We start from the raw sequence: 21,749 nt of genomic DNA, 5'->3' as shown, positions 1-21,749 counted from the left end.
CCCACCTCTGGTAATAACAATATTATAATATAAAACACAATGAATCAGAGTAATAGCGCGACATCTTATTTAAGAAACAATAATGTGGTTTTGCAGAAAAAAATAGAAGGAAATAAAATTCAAGGATAACAATCAGCATTATATTTTAGCATGGCAAATATTTCACTTAAAACACATTCACTGCCATTGACGGCTTTAGAAGTCAACTATCCATGTTAACTTGGAAGGCTGGTAGTGAATGAGTTTTAAAGAGCTTTTCTACTGTTATCAATATAGTATATTGCCAATGCTATTTATTTAGACTAGCTGTGGCACAAACCTTACATGGTGGTGGTTTAAGACATTTGCTTAGAACTGTACTTGTACTGGGAGAGCGGTATTCATCAAGCCAGTAGAGTTCAAGAGATGTTAGATGTAGAACTTAACCCTGATTAAACTGTCAGACAGCCTGGCATCACTTTGGCAGCACTGTTGCTTTGGCAGCAGCTCAGGAATAAGATGCAGAGATCTTTTCCTATTGTCATATAGTCCAGCCTTAATACTGGATTACTGTAAACTCAGCTGGCTGGTAGTAACATTTTCATACCATTAAATGACTCACTGTCTGAATGGATCCGGTCGAGCTTCCTGGGAATACTTGTGGCTATCGGTCTAAAGCGTTGATTACATTTGTAGATACAAACATCTTTATACATACTTCAACTAGTTTCAACTATAGCTAAAGGGACACATCAGTAATAGTTTCATTACAAATTCAAAATATCACACTAGGCATTTTATGTAATATTTATGTAATTGATGGTAAAACAAGCTGGAGGAGTTCCAAAAGCTGAAAATCTACCCAGAATTAATCTTTTAGCAGAACACTTTCATGTCAAGAGACTGTTTGGCCACGTGTTGAAGAGATTACAACACAGATTAACAAACTACATTTATGGCAAACTGAATTTAGATGTTAACAGCATGTTATATAAACCCACATTTTGAAATAAAAAGAGCAACAACTTTAGGTTAGCCAGATTTCCAAAATGTCCCTGTCCTTTTAGTTCATATTTATGGCTTTTTCTCTTACCTCAAGTACTTTGCCTGTGATGAACTGATGACACGCCTCACACTGCACTCCAAAATGAATCTGGTAGTCCTTCTCACAGTACGGTGCACCATCCCTAAGTGGAGGAAGTCAGGGTTGAACATCAGGAACACTGTTTTTACCAACAGCAGCTAAAAATACAGGAATATAAATAAATATCAAGCCAAGTTTACGGAAAACAGTACAGTTCAGCTTGCCATTGTACAATTTAAACTGTATGGCAGCTACAGTTGTGGTGTACCTTCTCTCATCAGGAATGCCATATTAATGATTCATTTGGATCATTATTTTCCATGGTGTTATGATTATACAACAACAGCAACAACAACAACAACATGTATCTTCAATCACTTTTAAAAATAATAATTCATAAATATTGATTTTATTTGGGATGTTCTCTCATCCATATTGGGTCAAAATTATACATACAGGTTAAAATATATACACCTCCATTAATAATAATTGTACTTAATATTGGGTTAATTAGCAAGTTTGACCGCGACCAGATGCTTTGTAGCCATCAACAAGCTTTTGGCATATTTCGGGCTTAATATTTGACACTTTCTTGGAAGAAATACCTGTAGTAGAATTCAATTAAATTGTTTGGTTTCCTGACATGTTTCCTGTCTTTTAAACATTCTGCAAATATTCAATAGGGTTAAGGTCGCCTGCTTTATCCATTAAAAAAAAAAAAACAACGGTTTCAATGCGTGTTTAGGATCCTTGTCCTAAGGGACACTCAACTGTGTCGAACTTTGTGTCAGCAATTACTGTTGATGTGAGGTGAATTTAGAGCTTGTCCTCCATTATTCCAACCACTTTGTGCGGTGCACCAGTTAAAGACTGGCAGCAAAAAAGCCTCGGAGGATGACAGGTGGCACAATGTTCCTAGGTTTAAAAGCCTCACCTTGACTCCTCCATCTAATAAACACTTTGTCATTGTGGCCAAATCTTTGTCTCGTCTAACCATAAAGCTTTTGTCCAGAAGCTACAGTATGTGGCTTGTTCATGTGGGCAGCTTTAAATTTCAGTCGAGCTTGAAGGTGTCCTGTATGTATAATTTGTCTTTGTGTAGATTTCTTATGGGGGGGAACAAACCTAAACTTGTGAACAAAATCATTGTTTTTAATAATCATTGAAGATTTACATTGTATAATCATTCCCCCGTGGAATGGCTCAAAACATGAAAAACCACCAAATTAATTCTATTCTTGTTCATGATGCTTGTATGTAGACAAGGATAGGTAGATCTACCACAAATAGAGTATACATTCTCTTGTGCATACGGGGCAATAGTCTCCCATTGGTGCCCAAGTCTGTATTTTACGCGCCTGGCTTGCGTGTTTTCAAGGTACGCCTACCATAATGAATTCCACTATATGATGTTTCACCTTCCCGGGGTGCTAGACTTACTACAGCCTTTGGAGCACGTAAAAGGAAACACGCTAAAGTCTTTGACAAAATACACGCAAGGCCAGATATGAAAGGGAGCGCCCACATTTTAGGGTTACTCCACACAAAGCGCACAAATGGCCAGAAAGCGTGCAAATGATAGAATTCAGTGGACGGCAGAATGGGCGCAGACAGAAAAGTTCGGAGCTACGTGCCTTTTCTGACTTAAGCATATTGGAGAATATAGCCCACTGTAATTAGTGTGATATCATAACAGTGCAACAAAGTGTAGCCCTCAAAGGTACTAAACAAAAAAAGACACACACTACAAAAAAAAACAAAAACAAAAAAAACAGTAACGGAGGATATACAGCCTTTGTGTTATTCTTTGTTGAAATATTGCAATGCTAAGTTACGGAATGCAATGTGTAGTGCCAAAAAGTAGTATGGCACAAATCAGTTATTTTGGTTACTTTAGATGATAAAAATGCCAACATTTGTAAACAAAATCGAACCAATGTGCAGCCTAGAAACGGGGCTTAAGTTACTTACTTGCTGATGTACTCTCCGGTTAGCACTTTACCGCAGGCCTTACACTTGAAGCAGCCGAGATGCCACTGTTTGTCCAATGCTAGGAGAGCCTGTCCATTCTTAATATCTCGTCCGCATCCTGCACAATCTAAAGAAACAAAAGATGCATTGGCTGAGAAAGCCATTGTCAACGTTACATACATATGAAAATACATTTGTCTGGAAATAAGAGTGGACTTAATTAATTTTCACTTCAATGAAATAATACCCTGAACCATGATGACGGCACGCAAAGTAAGAGCCGAGACACAAGATGGTGTCAATAAGGAGGTTCTGTCGGTTGTCTCTATCATCGTTTTAGCGTTTTAGTTGCTTTAAAAACTACATCCATTATTGAAGAAGGATGGAGACTCTCTAAATAGTGAGAGACGTTCGTTTGAGCAATGAACGCCAAACTCCAGTCATCTCTTGTTTAATGAATAGAGGATGAAAGCGAGGCAGCGCCCTCTGCAACCACAGGGGATGCAACGACGTAAGGCATAACGAGGTTGCGGCGATGACGTGAGGAGAATAAGCATGTCTTATTCATAAGTGACCTTAGCTGAAAGCCCTTTAAATGCCAGCAGATATAAGAGGGGAGTCCTGCTGTGGTTGCTGTGTGGAGATGGTTAGGACTGATGCAGCCTTTTGGACAAGGGGTATAAGTGTGCCTGTCATTCCCTCGACCCACTTACATGTGTGGGGCTGGGCATACTTCCTTGGCTATGGTGAAATCTGTGTTCTGGTTTCCTTGTGGTACTATACAGTCTTTGCATGATCATTCACAGTTCAGTTTTTTTTTTTTTTTTTGCACCAGTATGGGGCATGTGGCGTTACCCTGACACAACACATCAGCAACCACTGTGAACCAATTATTAGTCTCAGTTGGACTCACCAGTGTTTGCTGAGACAGTGTTTTTGGCCAATTACACCACTTTATGTTACATATTTTCACTGTGTCAGGCTATGAGGGGTGGTGCGTGGTCTGTATAGTTAATTAATGTGTGACTAGTTAAAAACTTAAAAACGTTTTGAAGACAAAGTGTCTTGTTTTTGGTTCCAAACATGCCCTGACGTCTGATCCTAAGCTATGTCTTTCTGTGCAAAGGGTTGCGATAGAACAGGTTAGAAAAGGCAAACTTTTGGGAGTTATGGTCGATGAAACATTATCTTGGTCTTCTCACATTATTGATGTCTAAAATGAGTAGCAACATCAAGCTAGAGAAGTAGCTATTTGCTTAATAAAACAACTGTCAAATTATGAATTCAATATTTAGTCTTGTCTCATTTGAATTCTTTCCAACAGTTTGGTCCAGTGAAAACAAGAACCTGCAAAGCGCCAAATCCCTCAGAAGAGAGCACCTCGACTTGCTCTCTGCTGTTCTATTAGAAGCAGTGTAGAAGGTATGCATGCCAGACTGTCTTGTGATGATAACGGAGGATAGACTGGCATGCAGTCCTCTGTGTTTTTAAGAAATATCCATACTTCAGGTAAACCCGGCCTTTTGTTTTTACAGCTGGTACCAAATACAGAAAGGCATAGCTATCACACCAGACAGGCCCTAGATAATCACTTGATTCTGCCTATGCCCAGAACTAATGCACTGAGAAGAGCAATGTACAGAACGGTTTCATACTGGAACCATCTTCCCCCATTTTTAATTGCAATGGTTAAAACACCAAGCTTTAAAAGGACACTAAAAAGCCAGTAACTGGATAAGAAATAATGATTGATGCCATATAACCTTGTAAACAGATGGGTTTTGTGATAAAATGTTGATCTACGTGAATGGACCAGGAAATGGCAGTAGTACATTGTGCTATTAGGATGTTAGATGATTTTTTTTCAAAATTTTATTTCAGTTGGCATTTAATTTCATTTTACTCATATTTTTAAGATGGGGATGTTTAGGTGCAAGATTGTACTCATTTTGATTTTGATTTTGGAAAAATATTATTGTTTTACTTGTTTGGAACGTCTGTGAGGGATGCCAGGAAGAATAGTCTCCACTATGGTGAAGACTTACCGGGATTCCATTTTGAACAATAAACAATATCTGTCCTTGAATAAATACTGTAGTTACAGCATTTGAAGAAATGATTAGAGGTGGTGTAGGTCACAGATACACATTCATATGCACAGAAATGGTTATTTTTCCTTTTCATATTTTTTTTTGCCATCATCCATAACTTTATATATAGACAGAAGACAATGGATGCACAGTATGTATCAGCATTTATAATTAGAATTAATAGTTTGTAAATGTATTGGCTGCTGCCCGTGAGTGACTTCCCTTAAATACCACTGTGTAAAAGACGATCCCGTCCTATGCATTAACCTTAGAAAAAAACTACTTACTGCTGGTGCCCAGGATGTCTTTTGGTCCTGGAGACATAGGCTCAACACAGTACTGACAGAGACAGTCCTTCCCGTTGAAGGTCACCCTGTCTCCAGCAGGGAACGGCCGTCTAGAAGGGGGATGACTTCAATTACCAGTATACTCTATAATCAGCATGACGTGAGCCGACATCCTATGGTTACATTTTACTGAGCACGGGGGCTCGGAGGTTCTCTGCTTTTGGTCAGAATAGACCAAGAATGTACTGACATAAATGGTACCTCCTTGCACCTTCTAATATTATTTAATAGGAAATGTTTTTATAAACGCAATAAGCATCAGATGAATTCACATGCTATTCTCTTGATTAAAATCCAAAATATGATCAATTTGAAGCTTACTTGCAGACTGTGCAAACAAAGCAGGCAGGGTGATAGGTCTTGCCCAGTGCAGTGACCACTTCCCCCTCCACAAAGTCCCCGCATCCATTGCAGCGAGTACCATGCATGCGTTGGTAGTCCACTGTGCACAGATAATCTCCATTCTTCATGAAGAAGCCGCCCTGGGCCAGGTCACATCCGCACGCTGAACAGAGCACACACAGAGGCATGGGTCGTTTATTGCTCAGCGCACAGCACACGAAACATCCAGTCACAGCGCTAGTATCTTCAATGTTAATGGCAATGCTAGTATCTTCAACGTTAATGGCAATGCAAGGGCCGTTCATTTTTATTGCAGTGCAACAACTGTACGAGTGTCCAGCTCAGGAAATAGCCTTGATCTGCCTCAGAAGATAACTTGCTTTACATATTTCAAACTAAGCAGTTACTTCTGTCTATTCAATTATGACCTTGTCATTTACACAAACAGGATGGCAGAACAAAGACTTTATTTTTTAAAGAACATTAGAGGGGTTGGTATAATATCGATGTAACGCTGGGTTATGATTATTTTATCTTGTTTGAAGAGACCTAGTTTTTGTAATGTATTTTTTAATGACAGATGTCACTTGATAAACATAAATAAGAACTATATAAATCCATCAACTGTACTTAAACATCATGCGCACTTCAAACGCTATGACGAGCTCTAACTGTATGTGTAGTAATACAGATAAATACTGTACACTTTTCACATGATCCTCACTGCTATAATAAGTACAATCGCCACACCTTTAGACACACATCTGCAATATGACATCAAACAAAGAAGAGCACTGAATATTATGACTATACAAATACAGAAATGCTCATTTTTGACACACTGTCAGAGATTAACTAATTTAATAATGTTTAAAGTATCAATATGGTTACAGTCTCATTAGAATACACGGTAGGTGTTCCTCATGGTGTGGCCAGTCAATATACCTACAGTATATTTTTGTCATGGTGTAGCTATGTGTATTTTCTGTATTGTCGTACATAAGATAGCCATATAAGAGAGTACTACGTACTGACTATATTGTGTGAAGTCACCCTAGGTTAGCTTGGTTCAAGTCCCCCTACTGACAAAAATGTAAAATGGCAACTAGTTCTTTGAGACATGCTAGTCTGCTTGCTGGCTACTGCTGGTGCGCCACTTGAGCAAGGTGCTGTCAACCCCACCGCCTCGCTGTGTTCCCCTACTCAAGTGGTGCAGCACGGTTTGCGCGTCGCTTTCACTCTGAATCTTGCTTGCATGCGTGTGTGTGATCTGGTTCTCCATGTTATGTGCAACACAAAATATATAGCAGAGTGTAAGTTGAATTTTCCCTTGAGGGATCCTAATAATTATTATAATATATATATATATCAATATGTAGAATATTTAAACACATAATGATGACATGATTGTGTGACTCGCAATTCCAGCCCCACAGCATGTGACTTGTGTATTTAAAAGGCTTTTGGAAATGCCACAGAAAGGGGGCAAAATATTGTGATGTTTGAGATAACTTGCTCTAATCATTGTTATGCAATGAGCCATGCTAAATCCTGTGGATGAATGAGAGCGAGTCAGGGAAAGGCTAAGATTTAATTGCATTAGGGCTCAGGGATGACGAGATTAACTTGTAAACTAACTGTTTTGAGAGCAACCCTGATATTGAGATTTAGTGGCCGTTGTAAGGGTGACGATCATTTTGCATGAAAATACAGTATATCACATTATTGCATTTTTAAAAAGTGAAAAAGATCATCTTCACCTTATTTACAGGTGATAGTGGGTAATTATTCATGTACATTTTTCAGATTCTATTCCCCTAAGATAAATGCCTGCTTATAGTCGCTGAATGATGTGTAAGTAACAACACCTATAATACTTTAAAGATGAGTATACATAACGGGCAATACAAATTGAGAAACAGAACTTGTGACTAGGACTACTATCTCCATTGAGTACAAACAGATCCATCCCCACTAAGTCATGTACATCCACTTGCTGAGGACAGAAATAGGTGTTAATCTAAGCATTTGCTCAGTTAGAGTTTGTTATTCCAGGTAGCTGTCGATAGCTGTGACAGTGCGCCGGTCACAGATTAACCACAAAAGGTTTTACTACGCCATGTTGAGCCTTTAAGAAGGAGACAGTTAGGCCAGCCGAGGGCACTGAAGGAGTTTTCGTGCCAGAAAATCATCACTAATGGGGTTAAACACTGAAGCCAGACTGGAGTGAAGAAGAACCACATCTATTTAAGTCAGTGTTAGGTGAGAATTTGGACGGCTCCCTATACAACACAGTCAGATGTAATAATGAAGTATTACTTTTTTTAATGCTTATGCATCAACCTTACATGACGCAATCAAACAGGTGTGAAAATTGAAAAATATTGCATTGAAAAATATTGCACCTTCGCTGCCAATTTTCCCACAACTCCCACGTCTTTGTCCCTTGTTCAGTAAAAACGGCTCAGATAACCTTATATTTTAGAATAGGAAGATAGTGAAAATAGTGTGGAGATACAGCCCATAATTCCCACCCCCAACCACCGGGCCACGGAACAGTACCGGGCCGCACAAATACGTAGACTAAATATTATTAGATCTTTTTTTTTATATATATATAATTGTTTTTTTCTTTTTTTTTTTTAGCAGAAAGGGATATGGGGCCAGACGGCCTGCCTCACAGACTGAGAGTAAGACAAAATATGATTGCTGTGAATGCCAAATGCCAGCTTAGATGGTGTGAAAAAAAGGCTCATTACCAAGATACTGTATTTTGGACAACTTTGAGCTTCCAACGTTTAGGAAGGCCCTTTTGAACATCCAGCATGACCGTGCCCCTGTGCACAAAACATTGTCTATAAAAAATAAAAAACATGGTAGCATGCTTTTGGTGTGTAAGAGCCTGAAGGAGATGACCTCAGACTCATCAAATGCATTGGTATGAACTGAGACAGACCCTCTCACATCTGACCTCATATAAAAAGTCGCTAAAACTGCATAGATGGGACGAACCATGTTTTCTTCCATTTTCGCTTCTCCTAGATCGAATGCATCATAATACTTGATGTCAAAATACTGTGTTAAAGTTGAAAATATATTATGAAAAGTTTGAAAATTTAGTACAGAACAAGAAAAAGTCATTTAGTGTTATTTAATGTGCATATTTAATGTATAGTATGTACTGGGTTAGACCTTGAGGTTTGTGTGTTACTATACCTTTACAGGTGAAGCACTTTAGGTGGAAGTGCTTGTTCTGCACCCGCAGGACCTCACCCTTGCATGGCTGCCCGCACTTATAGCACTGGATCAGGGGCTTCGCTGTGGAGTCGTGGTGCGTGTCCTGCGCATGAGCCACTGCAAAGAGAAGATACATTAGCATTACTAATGGGCTCAAAAGGATGAAGATGACTCATCCCAGTTGCTTGGTGAGTGTCTGCAGTTTCATTGCTCTTCTTCTCATTGTTGTTTTTAGCACATACATTGGATAGAAACACTACTGTTTAAATGCCAGGTTTCTGTGATATTAAAAAATATAGACTAAGATAAATCATTTCAAAAACATTTCTACCATTAATGTACACTATATTCTGTACAACTCTATAATTAGTTTTTTTAATTATGAAAAGCAACATTTTTAACCTTGGTTTCAAGGCTTTGTAACACCACACTTGAAACGTGAGGAAATATGTTCTGATCCTGTGAAACCAAGGTTGAACATTTTGGCCATAATTCCAAAAGGTGTGTTTGGTGGCAACACAATGCTGCTCATCACCAAAAGAAGACAATACTGTACATACAGGGAAGCATGCCTTCAGGCTTTTCCTAAGAAGCAAAAAAAAAAAAATGTCTGGAAATGTCTACTAGAACAACTGAACTTTATTAGGCATTCATCAGAGGGATTTTAAATGATGTGTGCTGACTCTCATTGAACTTGTGTTTGAATGATGTTGGTTAATTCTGAACATAGCCACATCCCCAGTTGCATGAGGGTGTGCATGCTTGTGCAACCACATTATGTCAGTTGTTTATTTTTTTTTTATTAAAGATTTAAATTTTCTTTCAATTGAGTTGTTCAGTTTATATGTCATATTAATGGTGGAAAACGTTTTGAAATGATTTACCTTGGTTGATCACAAAAAAAGGCATTCAAACAGGGGTGTGTAAACATTTCATGTCAACTATATATTCTATATGCTCAATACATCTAGAATCTGTGAATTGTTAAAAGTAGAACATTAAACGAACCGTTGTGAGCCTGTTGCAGGAAAACAATTAGCAGGTCAGCACAACCTAGTGTGTGCGCAACACAGTTCACACTTCATCGACTAAGCCAAGAAAAGCAGTGAATGGCAGGGTAAAAGGTTATTGATAATGATTCAGAGAGAACTTTCAAGTCTTGAAAAGTTCAGTTTGGTTGTTTGAGAGTGTGTCAAATATTTGACAGTGTGCAGATCCTGGCACTCCGCTCAGAGAAGAATACAACAGGCTTCCTGTGAAGGTAGCAAGTGGATGAATGAACTGAAGGAACAGAATGCTCACATAATTTTCTTCCGTGAAGTTTATTGACAGACAGTCGAAAAAGGGAACACATTACAGTTTTTTTTTTTTCAAACAGAAGTCAAGGTAAAATTGTGACAAGCCTTTGTGGGCCACATAAAGTCACGTGGAGGACCCGATCCAGCCCGTGAGCCTTGAGTTTTATAGTAGTGCTGTATAGGGAGAGCAGTATCCATCCATCCATCCATTTTCTGAGCCGCTTCTCCTCACTAGGGTCGCGGGAGTGCTGGAGCCTATCCCAGCTGTCATCGGGCAGGAGGCGGGGTACACCCTGAACTGGTTGCCAGCCAATCGCAGGGCACATAGAAACAAACAACCATCCGCACTCACATTCACACCTACGGGCAATTTAGAGTCTCCAATTAATGCATGTTTTTGGGATGTGGGAGGAAACCGGAGTGTCCGGAGAAAACCCACGCAGGCACGGGGAGAACATGCAAACTCCACACAAGCGGGGACGGGGATGGAACCCCGCACCTCAGAACTGTGAGGCTGACGCTCTAAGGACAGCAGTATTTTCTTTATAAAAAATAAAAACAAAAGGATAGGGGTACCTGACGTAGACATTGATGCAACGTACTGCACAGGATGTAAAAACTTTTCAATGCCGCTGCTGAGCACACAGTATCAACTTTTCTGACAATAGTAGATTATACACCCAGTAACAGTCATTCTACTCCCTCTTCCTATGACTGTTTTCAAGACAGTTGGAGCTCTCTCTCTCTCTCTCTCTCTCTCTCTCTCTCTCTCTCTCTCTCTCTCTCTCTCTCTCTCTCTCTCTCACACGTGTGGGCGCACACACACACAATAAATAAGGATTTATTTTCAGTGACTCATTAGTCTGTAAAGTTAAAAGCACATCCATCCATCCATTTTCCATCCCGCTTACAGTATCCTCACTATAGGCAAAGCATAATCGTAGAAAACTATTGCACGATGGCGAAACTATTACACTTGCACTGTTGCAACAGTTTTGCAATAATCAGGATAAGGGTAAAAGACTTCTAGATTTCAACAGTCTTTGATAAATCCTCAAGGGCAAATACTAGGGATGTTCGATTCCACTTTATTTCAGACCGATACTCGTGAGTACTCACCCATACTAGTACTTTTGTTTCATCAAATTTCAACACATAAAATGACAGATAATTGTGAACAAAGACCTTTCATTCTGTCACATGATGATTGCACCAATGTGTCATACCACTGCAGTGTAGCACCAACGACTGGTGGTGAGGAGGACTCCCCCCCATATCTGTGGCTGGTATTGGCAGCATTCATGAGTACCCAATACCTTGAAATAAGTATCGGCCTAGCAAATCTAAATAATTACAACTGATATAACAGAATATCAACCCTACAAAGCTTCCTTGTTGTGAAGAAAATGGCAGAGGATAAAGAGAATGTGGGTACCAAAGAGAGGTGGGCACTTGTCCTTTGATGCAATTACACTCAGCAGGAGAATGAGTCATCTATGGGTGAATCAGACACTGAAGTCTCAGCAGTTGTGAGTGTGACATTGCACCTCCAAACAAAACCATGGGTCATCTGGGTTAGTGAGAACTGCAAAAACGTAACACAGTTTAAGCCTCTTTAACCTTCACGAGATTGTAACTGAAATGTAAAAAAAATTCAGCATGAACCAATGATAGACTGTATTAATATTGTAATAAATATTTTAGGTTTAAGAGAAGTGGTTTCCTGCTATTCCACAAATGTAAATACTGTACACTGAATTACCTTTTTAGCCTGCCTAAAGAAGCATGTGTTTTTTGTATTTTCTGGTTTTATTCTAAAAAAGAAAAAAAAAAGAGACTAGAAAGACAATTACAGCAGGGCAACATGGAGCATCATTCACAAGCAACATATCGATGACAAGTTGACAACTACTACGAAGTACAGCAGTGACAACCTAACATGGAAAAGTCATTGCTAACATTACAAACAGTGTAAGATTCCAAGATCAAAATGAGGTTTGTATGAGAGAGAGAGTGCCGAGTTTTTCTGTCTCAATGCAGTCTGCTTGCTCCACTGCAAATTGTTGTGTTGCTGCAGCAAAGGGAACGAAGAGGCGGAGAGAGACTCTGTGACAAAATAAAGCTTAGACAGGCACGCTACACCACGTTATTAAAATTTTAAAACACAAAAAGGGCTTCAACTAAAAGCAGATTGGGAAATGTACGCATTTTGACACAAACTCAATTAGTAATATCTCATTTAACTTGCAGCAGCAACTAAAATAAATGTATATTGAACCATTCCTCTGTTGCAATCTGTAGGTGTTTTCATGATAGCAGTTTTACAAGAATGTATGATATATAACACTATAAATAAATAGAAATATGGTAAACAGGGATCTCGTTTGATGTGCATCCCACATCTGAGACGCACAAAAATTAGCGGGGACGCATGAAACGTATTCATTTTGTGCCTTTAGATGCGTGGTGTGTGTGTGTGAGAAGAGCTTCCACACTCAGCGAATCAAAAGTACAAATCCTGTCTTGGTGCTGGCCAATCGGACGCAGAGTAGGGCGGGTTATTGTTCGATAAATACAATGGACAGAGCAGTTTTTTCTGGACTTGATAAATTTTCATTGTTGTGCTAACACCTGCTGTGCCGTTCACGACACAGCAAGCTGCTGGCAGAACGGCGTTTCCTCTGTAGATGCACACAACAGGGACAAAGGGAAAGTTAACTGTTTATCGCATTTGCTAGCCTGCGAGCTAACGAGCTAGCAAGCTAAGGGCTGGCGCTAAAAAACTCACTCGACCGCGACAACATCATTAAAACGCCAGCGCTCGGAGTTTTGCGTGTTCCCCACATAACACACAGGAGAACATTAACTGTTTATAAACCATAACCACAGCGACACACATCAATATTCAGCCAGTAGTTGACTTCAGCCAACTAATTTTCAGTGTCATTTGATTGACAGGTAAAGGTCTCACACCACTGTCCATCAGCTCGAGGGTGGGCCTTATTTTAGATTTTATTTATCGTTTATTTAACCAGGTAAAAGCTTATTGGGGGAAAAAAATATCGTTTTAAAAAGCCAAGTGGCAGCAGAAATTATATGGCATCTGATATAAAAAGAGTGACAAAGCCCAAATGCTTTCAACTACATGCATGGTGTTTTCTTTTCATTCATTCAAATTTGGCAGGCTTCAAGACATTTCTTGGGCCTCTTTAGTTGGTTAATGGCTCTATACCCATGTGCCAAATGGTTGACATTTGCTTAAGTACAATTTTTGTGAACAGAGGCTGAGTCTGATTTATTTATATTTTATTTATCTAAAAATATTTTTTTATTTAATATTCTACATTAGCCGGCACGGTGAGTGAAAGTGAGTGTGAATGGTTGTTTGTTTCTGTGTGCCCTGCGATTGGCTGGCGACCGGTTCAGGGTGTACCCCGCCTCCCGCCCGAAGATAGCTAGGATAGGCGCCAGCAGCCCACGACCCTAGTGAGGATAAGCAGTAAAGAAAATGGATGGATGGATGTTTTACATTACTATGCCAGTGTGCAATGTTCTTTAGAAGTGAAAGTTAATTGCTCTTAGAAAGGACGTACTTGAATTATTATGTTCTATCATATCATTATATCAGTGGCATGAAAAAAAAAAAAACATTAACGATACTATCGTTTATCGTGATAGCTTTTGGGAAAATATATCGCCCTAAAATATTTTGTCTCATGGCAGGCTGAAACAATATATTGAGAGAGCAAGAGCAATGGATAACAGAAAAAATATTGTACACATTGCAGAAATAAAAATCTGCAATATAGCGGGACCACAAAGCAACACCCGTCATATAGTGTAGGATTACATGTATCTGTACTCCGTGATGGTAAATTGCTGGGGCTCATTGTTGCAGGGCGGGGGCTCATTGTTTCCAGACATGTGCATCCTAGGACTCACAACGTTTCAAGTGTAAAATGATCTATGGGTAAATGTAGCAAACTCAGTCCAGAGCAACTCATACTCAAATATACAGTACCACAGAAAAAATATTCATATTTGCCCACACATTCCCGAAACTTGGTTAGAAGTGCTGACTGTGCTGACTTTGTGATTTGTCCTGCTTCTTCACAGAGGGATAACGTGACTGACATGAGCCTAAACACACAATGAACACACATGCACGACCATGGTGCTGAGAAAGCAAAAACCATCAGAGCGTCCTGAAGCATGGAGAAGAGGCATTAGAGGCGGGGTTTCTCTCCTCACTCCTAAAGCCCTTCCACCCATCACTCATAAAAGCAGAGCATCGCTGTGTCGACAATAACAAAAGGATGACAGTCTGAGGGAAAATGAGGAAAGCCTTCAGTCCCCTGAGTGCTGATTCTCGTGCAACACGTGCTCATATCTTCTTGGTAAATGACAATATTGGCAGTGATAGTGCCTTAATTTACACCTTTAAACTCATCCGAATGTAAAATCATAGTAGCAGGTTGGAAATACACCAGGGAAAAGGGAAATCAGACAAGCGAGGGAAGCGCTGATAAAATATTCATTTGCTTATTGCCTTTGCTACTCTAAGTTATACAGTCTCTCCAGCAGAGATAGACAACATCCCCAAAGGAGTGTGCAAATGTTGGTAAGAACACCAAACAAAGAGGTTGCATCCAACACAATAGGGACCCAGATGTCACTGTTATGCTCAACCACTGCAGTGGCTAGCTAGCCCTTGACCTTATTTTAAAAATCCATTCTGTGTGACACCTTAGATTTTCCCCACCAAATAAAAAAGTGGTCTCAGATGTTCTTATACATTTATTGCGAACCAACCAAAACCTTTTCCCTCTCAAAAAAATGTCATAACTTGAAGGGAACTGAGTAGTGTGCACATACAGTGCTTGTATAATGCGCAGACCTCCACCATCTAATTTGAGTGAGCACTAAATGTGCACCCCTAAAAACGTGGGTGTCCAAAGTGCATCGCATATTCTAAAAATAAAAATATGAAACATGGCTTGCAGCAGACAAAGGGGGATTAGAAAATCCCAGTAGGTATAATCATAGCCATACTCAAGGGTTACAGCTAGGTCATTATAGAACTGGGGCATAGCCAGAACTCTCTTACGGGTGATGATGTTTTCAGATCCCTTTCTGGACACATCAATGCCAGCAACATTCCGGAGGATACAAATTCCAGAGACTCAACGGTCAAGTTCGTACTGACTAGTGTGCTCTCCAGCCAATACCTTGGCTTTGGATGGCCTGAGATGGGAATATTGGATTTCCTTGCAGCAAGGGGGAATAGAAAGTCTCCAACCTGCACTGTGCATCAGCAGGAAGTTAAACAAATATGAGATGGGGTATTCAGCCATACGAAAGGAATGTCTTTCGTATAAGTATGTCTTTCGTATAAGTATATAGTGGTGGAGGAGGGGGTCAGAATTTCTAGCTTGAGTTTGTATCATTGGAATAGATAGCTATTGCAGGACTCTTCCTTAGAACCAATAGACTGTAGTCTTTATACTGTTTTTACACAGACCAGTAAATATTACCACAGAAGTAATAAATACCTAAGTCAAAATAATAATAAAAAAAAGCAAAGATTCCAAGTAGGGTTAGTAGCAAGGTTAGTGCAGTCACTACTTGGAGTTGAGTATGTGGGCATTCATTACATTACTCAGTTTAGACGATCTCGGTGTACATGTTTTGTTAAACAACCACGTGCTACAAAAGAATACATACATTACAAATGAACTACAGTACACAGCAAAGATTGGAGTGTTAAAATTTCAGTGATGACATTTCTGGGAGTAGACTTTAACTCCCACAGTTTAATTCTAACATTTTGGGAGTTAAATAGTGCCCAGAGTAGGGGTTAATTCACAGAGTTAGACACACAGTGTTAGGTTAACTCTGCAGACAGTTAATTAATTAAGCGCCGCCTTCGCACCTGCACGTCTCCAGCTCGAGAAAGACGAGTCAGCGTCATTTTCCTCCTCCTGTATTTTCACATGAGAAGTGAAATTAAGTTCTCTCTCTCTCTCTCATTTGTCCATCAACTCCCAGAGGAGCATAGAGCATCGACAACTTTTCTCCATCCAGCTCGGCTTAGGCCTATCCTCTCCCCCTTTCTTCCATTGATACCGTGTCTCTTCAGCTCTGCCTCGGTGTCCCGCCTCCAGCTGTTTTTGGGCCTTCCTCTCTTCCGCTTTCCCTGGGGGTTCCATGTCATGGCCTGGCGTATGATGGCATCTGCTGATTTATGTAAGGTGTGGCCAATCCATCCCCACTTCCATCTCCGGATCTGAATCTCTGCTGGCTCCCTCTCTGCCACAGTTCCTTGTTTCTGATTTTGTCCGGCCACCTGATTCGGAAGATGCACCTCAGACAGCTGTTAATGAATGTCTGGATCTTTTGCAACATATTTCTTTCGTCATTCTCCATGTCTCTGAACCATAAAGTTGGCTGTTATTTAAAAATATCCTTTACTCAAAATATAACATTGTAAACAAGTATATTTTTTCATGTTCCCAACTGTGAAAGCAATGTCTGTGTTTGCTAAATAAAAGAAAGGTATTCAAATATTGAAAAAAATGTGTTTTAAATATTAACTCAATGGGTAACACAATCCAAAGTGTCAACTGTTTGCACTAAAAATTAGATGTGCATATCAAATTTGCAGTGTACGTGAAATTTCAAATTAAAATAATAAACTATATACATAGTATTTAAACAGGAGGTAATCAATCAGGGGTTGGTCAATATAAGTTCTACAGTATACATACAGTATCTGTTCATAAGATATTCTTCCCACAGTTGTGGTTACTTCTAATACTCGCCTCATATTTATAGGTCTGTGAGGCCCTATAATGACACCATTCATTGCCAATGCATGGTCAGATGTAGATGTGTGTCTATGGGGGAGGGTGTGCAGAGCTCTTTATCACAGAGCCATAACAAGAAGCTCTTAACCCTCACTGCCATGAATATGTATGCCAGCCCTCCTCTCTGCCCCGCTACCAGCACCCCAAACAAAGCACTTCAAACACATGCGTAAAATGTGGGGGTGACCGTATCAGACTCCACCAGACCCCCCGAACTACTCCCCAGGGACCTGGGTTTGGAATAATGATTTACCATGATGCAAAGCATTTGTTGTGCAGCGAGTACCAAACAATTTGCAGATAGACACTTAGATGGACTTCCAGTTCACTGGCCCCATCTGTAATGAGACAATGGTTGGTTGATGAACCACAAAACCACTACGCTTGTATATGTGGAAATGATAAAAGCTTTTGGACCCAGAATCACAGTCCATTATGTCTCCACATTCCACGGTCTTATTTCCTGTTACAATAAGACCAATGACGGCAGACAAAGAGGATGTTTGTTGGCTCGCACAATGTATGATATTCTCGTGTCTTTCTTGTTGTTTTAACTTGTGTACTTTAGGTCAATGACTTTTGCTTCCTGGCTGACCACTTATCTCATCTTTATATTCTGGTCCAGTGTGCCAGCTGCACAAACACTGTGTGTATTGGACAGTGTGTGTGTGTGTGTGAGATGTTGCCTACATGTTGGGGAAAAGGGTGAGCTCTGGTATCAGAGTATTGAAACTGGCAATATTAAAATATAAGTTGTAACTAATGTAATTACATTATATTAGTTAAAATTGTGTAGAAATCTTTATCTCATCAGTAGAGGGAATTCTGGGAACTTGTGTCTCTTCATGGTGCTGCTTCTGTACAGTAGATGGCAATAATTAATGCATAAGGCAGTATTCTTATTGTATGTAATACATGTAGTAGAAACAAACTAATAGTAATACAAATGCACACATATGTGGGTAAGAAGGATTCCATGATTCAAATTTCACATGGCGTTGATGAATTACTAGCTATTTAGAGGCTTTGCTTTGCACTGGAAAAAGGACAACCACCTGCACACAGTCAGAAAATGCTCACGCTGCAATCTCTAGATTGTGATTCATCTTTTACAGCATAGAGTGTAATTCAGTTAGGCAGTTATGCTGAGGTCGGAGCCCACCTGGCCACAGAAGACCTACGCCTGATGAGTTTCTTGAAATCTTTGGTCACGTTCTTTATGCATGCTAAAAAAAACAAAAACAAAAAAAACCACCAATGAACATCCATAAAGAAAAAGGCCTCTGATTGTGGATGACGAAACTAGACAAGAATCCTTCTTTTGACAGATCCCAAGAATCCACTGGGGAAGTAGCGGTTCAAGTCCGTGGAAAACCTACAGAGGCATTGTGTTGAATGAACATATGGCTCCCAGAGCTTTTGGGTGTTCTGCCAGCATGGGTCTTGGTGGCGAAGGCAATTATTTTGCGGCCAATTGAGTCCACATCAAGAGAATAATTCCAGGGCTGGACGTAGCCTCTTGCCAGTAGAGCGCCGTCAGATGAACAAACAAACCTACACACGCATGGTTTAAGAAATAAGTAAACACTATTTTTTAGTTAGGGAAAATATTTTTTTCTGAAAAAAACAAACGAAAAAAAACTTAAATATCACATCACACACACACACAGCAAACAAAACTGTCTGCACAGGCTAGAAGCTCAATTTAAGAATAATAAAGGAAATTAAATTATGATATCTCCTGGCAATGTTGTCTAATGATGACGAATTATCTTCATGGTTAATACTAATCAGTTGAGTTTGCTTTGAAATGTGGCATAGTGTACATCATCTTTCCATTAAATCAGATAATTTATGTTGATATTAATAGATCTACCATGTACAATTTGCTATTGTCATGTTTTTAACAACAACAAAAATAAGAGTACTTATTTATTTTGTGCCACAGAACTGCTGATAATTTTTTTCTGACTACAGTGAGTTTAAAAAAAAATCTGAATCCGTGTTGAAGCAGAGATCTGACAAACAATAACATCAAACCACAAATCCCTGCAAATAGATTGGGAACATGCACCTTGACCCTCATGTATCTAAAATGACATGATAACCTTGTTTGTAGGTGGGAACAAGCACCTTCTTCTTTTAACAGGACACTACTGCACTACTACCACAGCTGACAACAATGGAGTGTACCTTTTGGTTGGTCACCATGGCAACGGCTGCAGACAGAACATTGGAGGGAGAGGCAAAGAGAGAGAGCTCTGCGCAGTGTGCTTCCCTATATAAGTGTTCCATTTTTTACATTTTCTACCTTTAGCTGCATTGAATGCAAAAAGGCATCTCATTTAATCAAACACTACATGCACATTATTCACCATATGGTGTTATGCTCCCTCATAACATGCCAGATGCTTTCTTCCAACACACATTTACATAAAGCCTGACACAGTCAAACTAAGCTAATTCCAGCCCAAGCATCATGTGCTAGTACTAGGAGAGGCATCGCATGTTCAAGTCTTGAGAGAGGGCACGTTTCTTCGAAGTTGTAACCAGCACCCACACGCACAAACCATGTCAATATCCCTCAGAATCATACACCTAACCTAAAAATAGGCAGATCCGACACTATTTATTTCAGTCACTCAAATAAAATGTAAAAGACATTGGTTCACACTGGTTTACATTCATCCACACACCAACAATAACACAATACCTTTTTCTTTGACCATGACCATTGGAATCCGATAAATCTGCAATGGAGAAGCTTCTAAGTATCCTTCAGCAATGACACAGAAGCTGCTGGATCCTTTTAAAGTCGAGACACCACAGAGAGAAAGGGGGGAGGTGCAGGTGCTATGCTCTCCTTCCGAAAACACCGCTAGAGTGAGGGGTTTGCCTCCAACTGCCTGCTTTGCTGCTACATCCCTCTTCTCCTCCTCCTTCTCTGCCCAATTCTCCTCCCTACACTGCCTCACTCTGTCCCTCTGTCGTGTCAGCCACCTCCTCACTGCAGCAGTCTGGTGGCTGCTGCCTCTGTGTGAACTAAACCCGTAACCCCAAATCCCAAAGCAGATTACTTAAATACATATAACCTATAACCTCAGTCCATTTGACATTTCAAGATAATATAAACAAAATTCCAATGAAGTTGGGACGTTGTGTTAAACATAAATAAAAACAGAATATAATGATTTGCAAATCACGTTCAACCTATATTTAATTGAATACACTACAATGACAAGATATTTAATATTCAAACTGATAAATTTAATTGTTTTTAGCAAATAATCATTAACTTGGAATTTTATGGCTGCAACACGTTCCAAAAAAGCTGGGACAGGGTCATATTTACCACTGTGTTACATCACCTTTTCTTTTAACAACATTCAATAAACGTTTGGGAACTGAGGACACTAATTGTTGAAGCTTTGTAGGTGGAATTCTTTCCCATTCTTGCTTGATGTACAGCTTCAGCTGTTCAACAGTCCGGGCTCTCCGTTGTCGTATTTTACGCTTCATAATGCACCACACATTTTCAATGGGAGACAGGTCTGGACTGCAGGCAGGCCAGTCTAGTACCCGCACTCTTTTACTATGAAGCCACGCTGTTGTAACACATGTAGAATGTGGTTTGGCATTGCCTTGCTGAAATAAGCAAGGGCGTCCATGAAAAAGACATTGCTTGGATGGCAGCATATGTTTCTCCAAAACCTGTATGTACCTTTCGGCATTAATGGAGCCTTCACAGATGTGTAAGTTACCCATGCCATTGGCACTAACACCGGCCCATACCATCACAGATGCTGGCTTTTGAACTTTGTGTCCATAACAGTCCGGATGGTTATTTTCCTGTTTGGCCCGGAGGACACGACGTCAACAATTTCCAAAAACAATTTGAAATGTGGACTCTTCGGACCACAGAACATTTTTCCACTTTGCATCAGTCCATCTTAGATGAGCTCGGGCCCAGAGAAGCCGGCGGCGTTTCTGGGTGTTGTTGATAAATGGCTTTTGCTTTGCATAGTAGAGTTTCAAGTTACACTTACGGATGTAGCGCCGAACTGTATTTACTGACATTGGTTTTCTGAAGTGTTCCTGAGCCCATGCGGTGATATCCTTTACACATTGATGTCGGTTTTTGATGCAGTGCCGCCTGAGGGATCGAAGGTCACGTGCATTCCGTGTTGGTTTTTGGCCTTGCTGCTTACATGCAGTGATTTCTCCAGATTCTCTGAACCTTTTGATGACATTATGGACCGTAGGTGATGAAATCCCTAAATTCCTTGCAATTGTACGTTGAGGAGCATTGTCCTTAAACTGTTCGACTAATTTCTCACACACTTCGATTCACCCTAGCCTGTCTTTAAGTCTATGTCCTTTGTCACAGCCATTGCTGCAAGTATACCTTTTGATCCTTGAGACGAGTGTTTTTGTAATTTACATATCTTAATTTGCTCCTTAGCCTTTGTTCACAGCCATTTGTTTTCCTCCTTAGGAGTGATTTTGTCATTGATATTTCATAGCTTTTGTTTTTC

The 21,749-nt window shown here is 39.9% G+C and overlaps 1 protein-coding gene across 9 annotated transcripts in view; it reads right to left on the bottom strand.

Annotated features, from left to right (window-relative positions):
- Positions 1–21,749, bottom strand: part of ablim1a (actin binding LIM protein 1a) — a 55,153-nt gene that overhangs the window by 19,122 nt on the left and 14,282 nt on the right. For 7 of the 9 annotated variants that reach the window (XR_009769441.1, XR_009769444.1, XR_009769437.1 and 4 more), the window contains exons 2-6: positions 9,030–9,167; positions 5,793–5,976; positions 5,412–5,521; positions 3,035–3,161; positions 1,073–1,166 (exon numbers count right to left, since the gene is read on the bottom strand). Coding sequence is in view for 1 of the 9 variants with exons in the window: in XM_061689965.1 (XP_061545949.1) it covers positions 1,073–1,166; positions 3,035–3,161; positions 5,412–5,521; positions 5,793–5,976; positions 9,030–9,167 (653 nt within the window). In the remaining 8 variants the exon portion in view is untranslated. Of the gene's footprint in view, positions 1–1,072; positions 1,167–3,034; positions 3,162–5,411; positions 5,522–5,792; positions 5,977–9,029; positions 9,168–16,280; positions 16,355–19,927; positions 20,164–21,749 lie in introns of those variants that run through there. The other 2 variants (XR_009769440.1, XR_009769443.1) reach the window with 2 other exon arrangements.

The sequence above is a fragment of the Phycodurus eques genome, chromosome 11 (genome assembly GCF_024500275.1).
Source record: "Phycodurus eques isolate BA_2022a chromosome 11, UOR_Pequ_1.1, whole genome shotgun sequence".
NCBI classification, from domain to species: Eukaryota; Metazoa; Chordata; class Actinopteri; order Syngnathiformes; family Syngnathidae; genus Phycodurus; species Phycodurus eques.
This window is presented reverse-complemented; position numbering and strand designations above follow the sequence as displayed.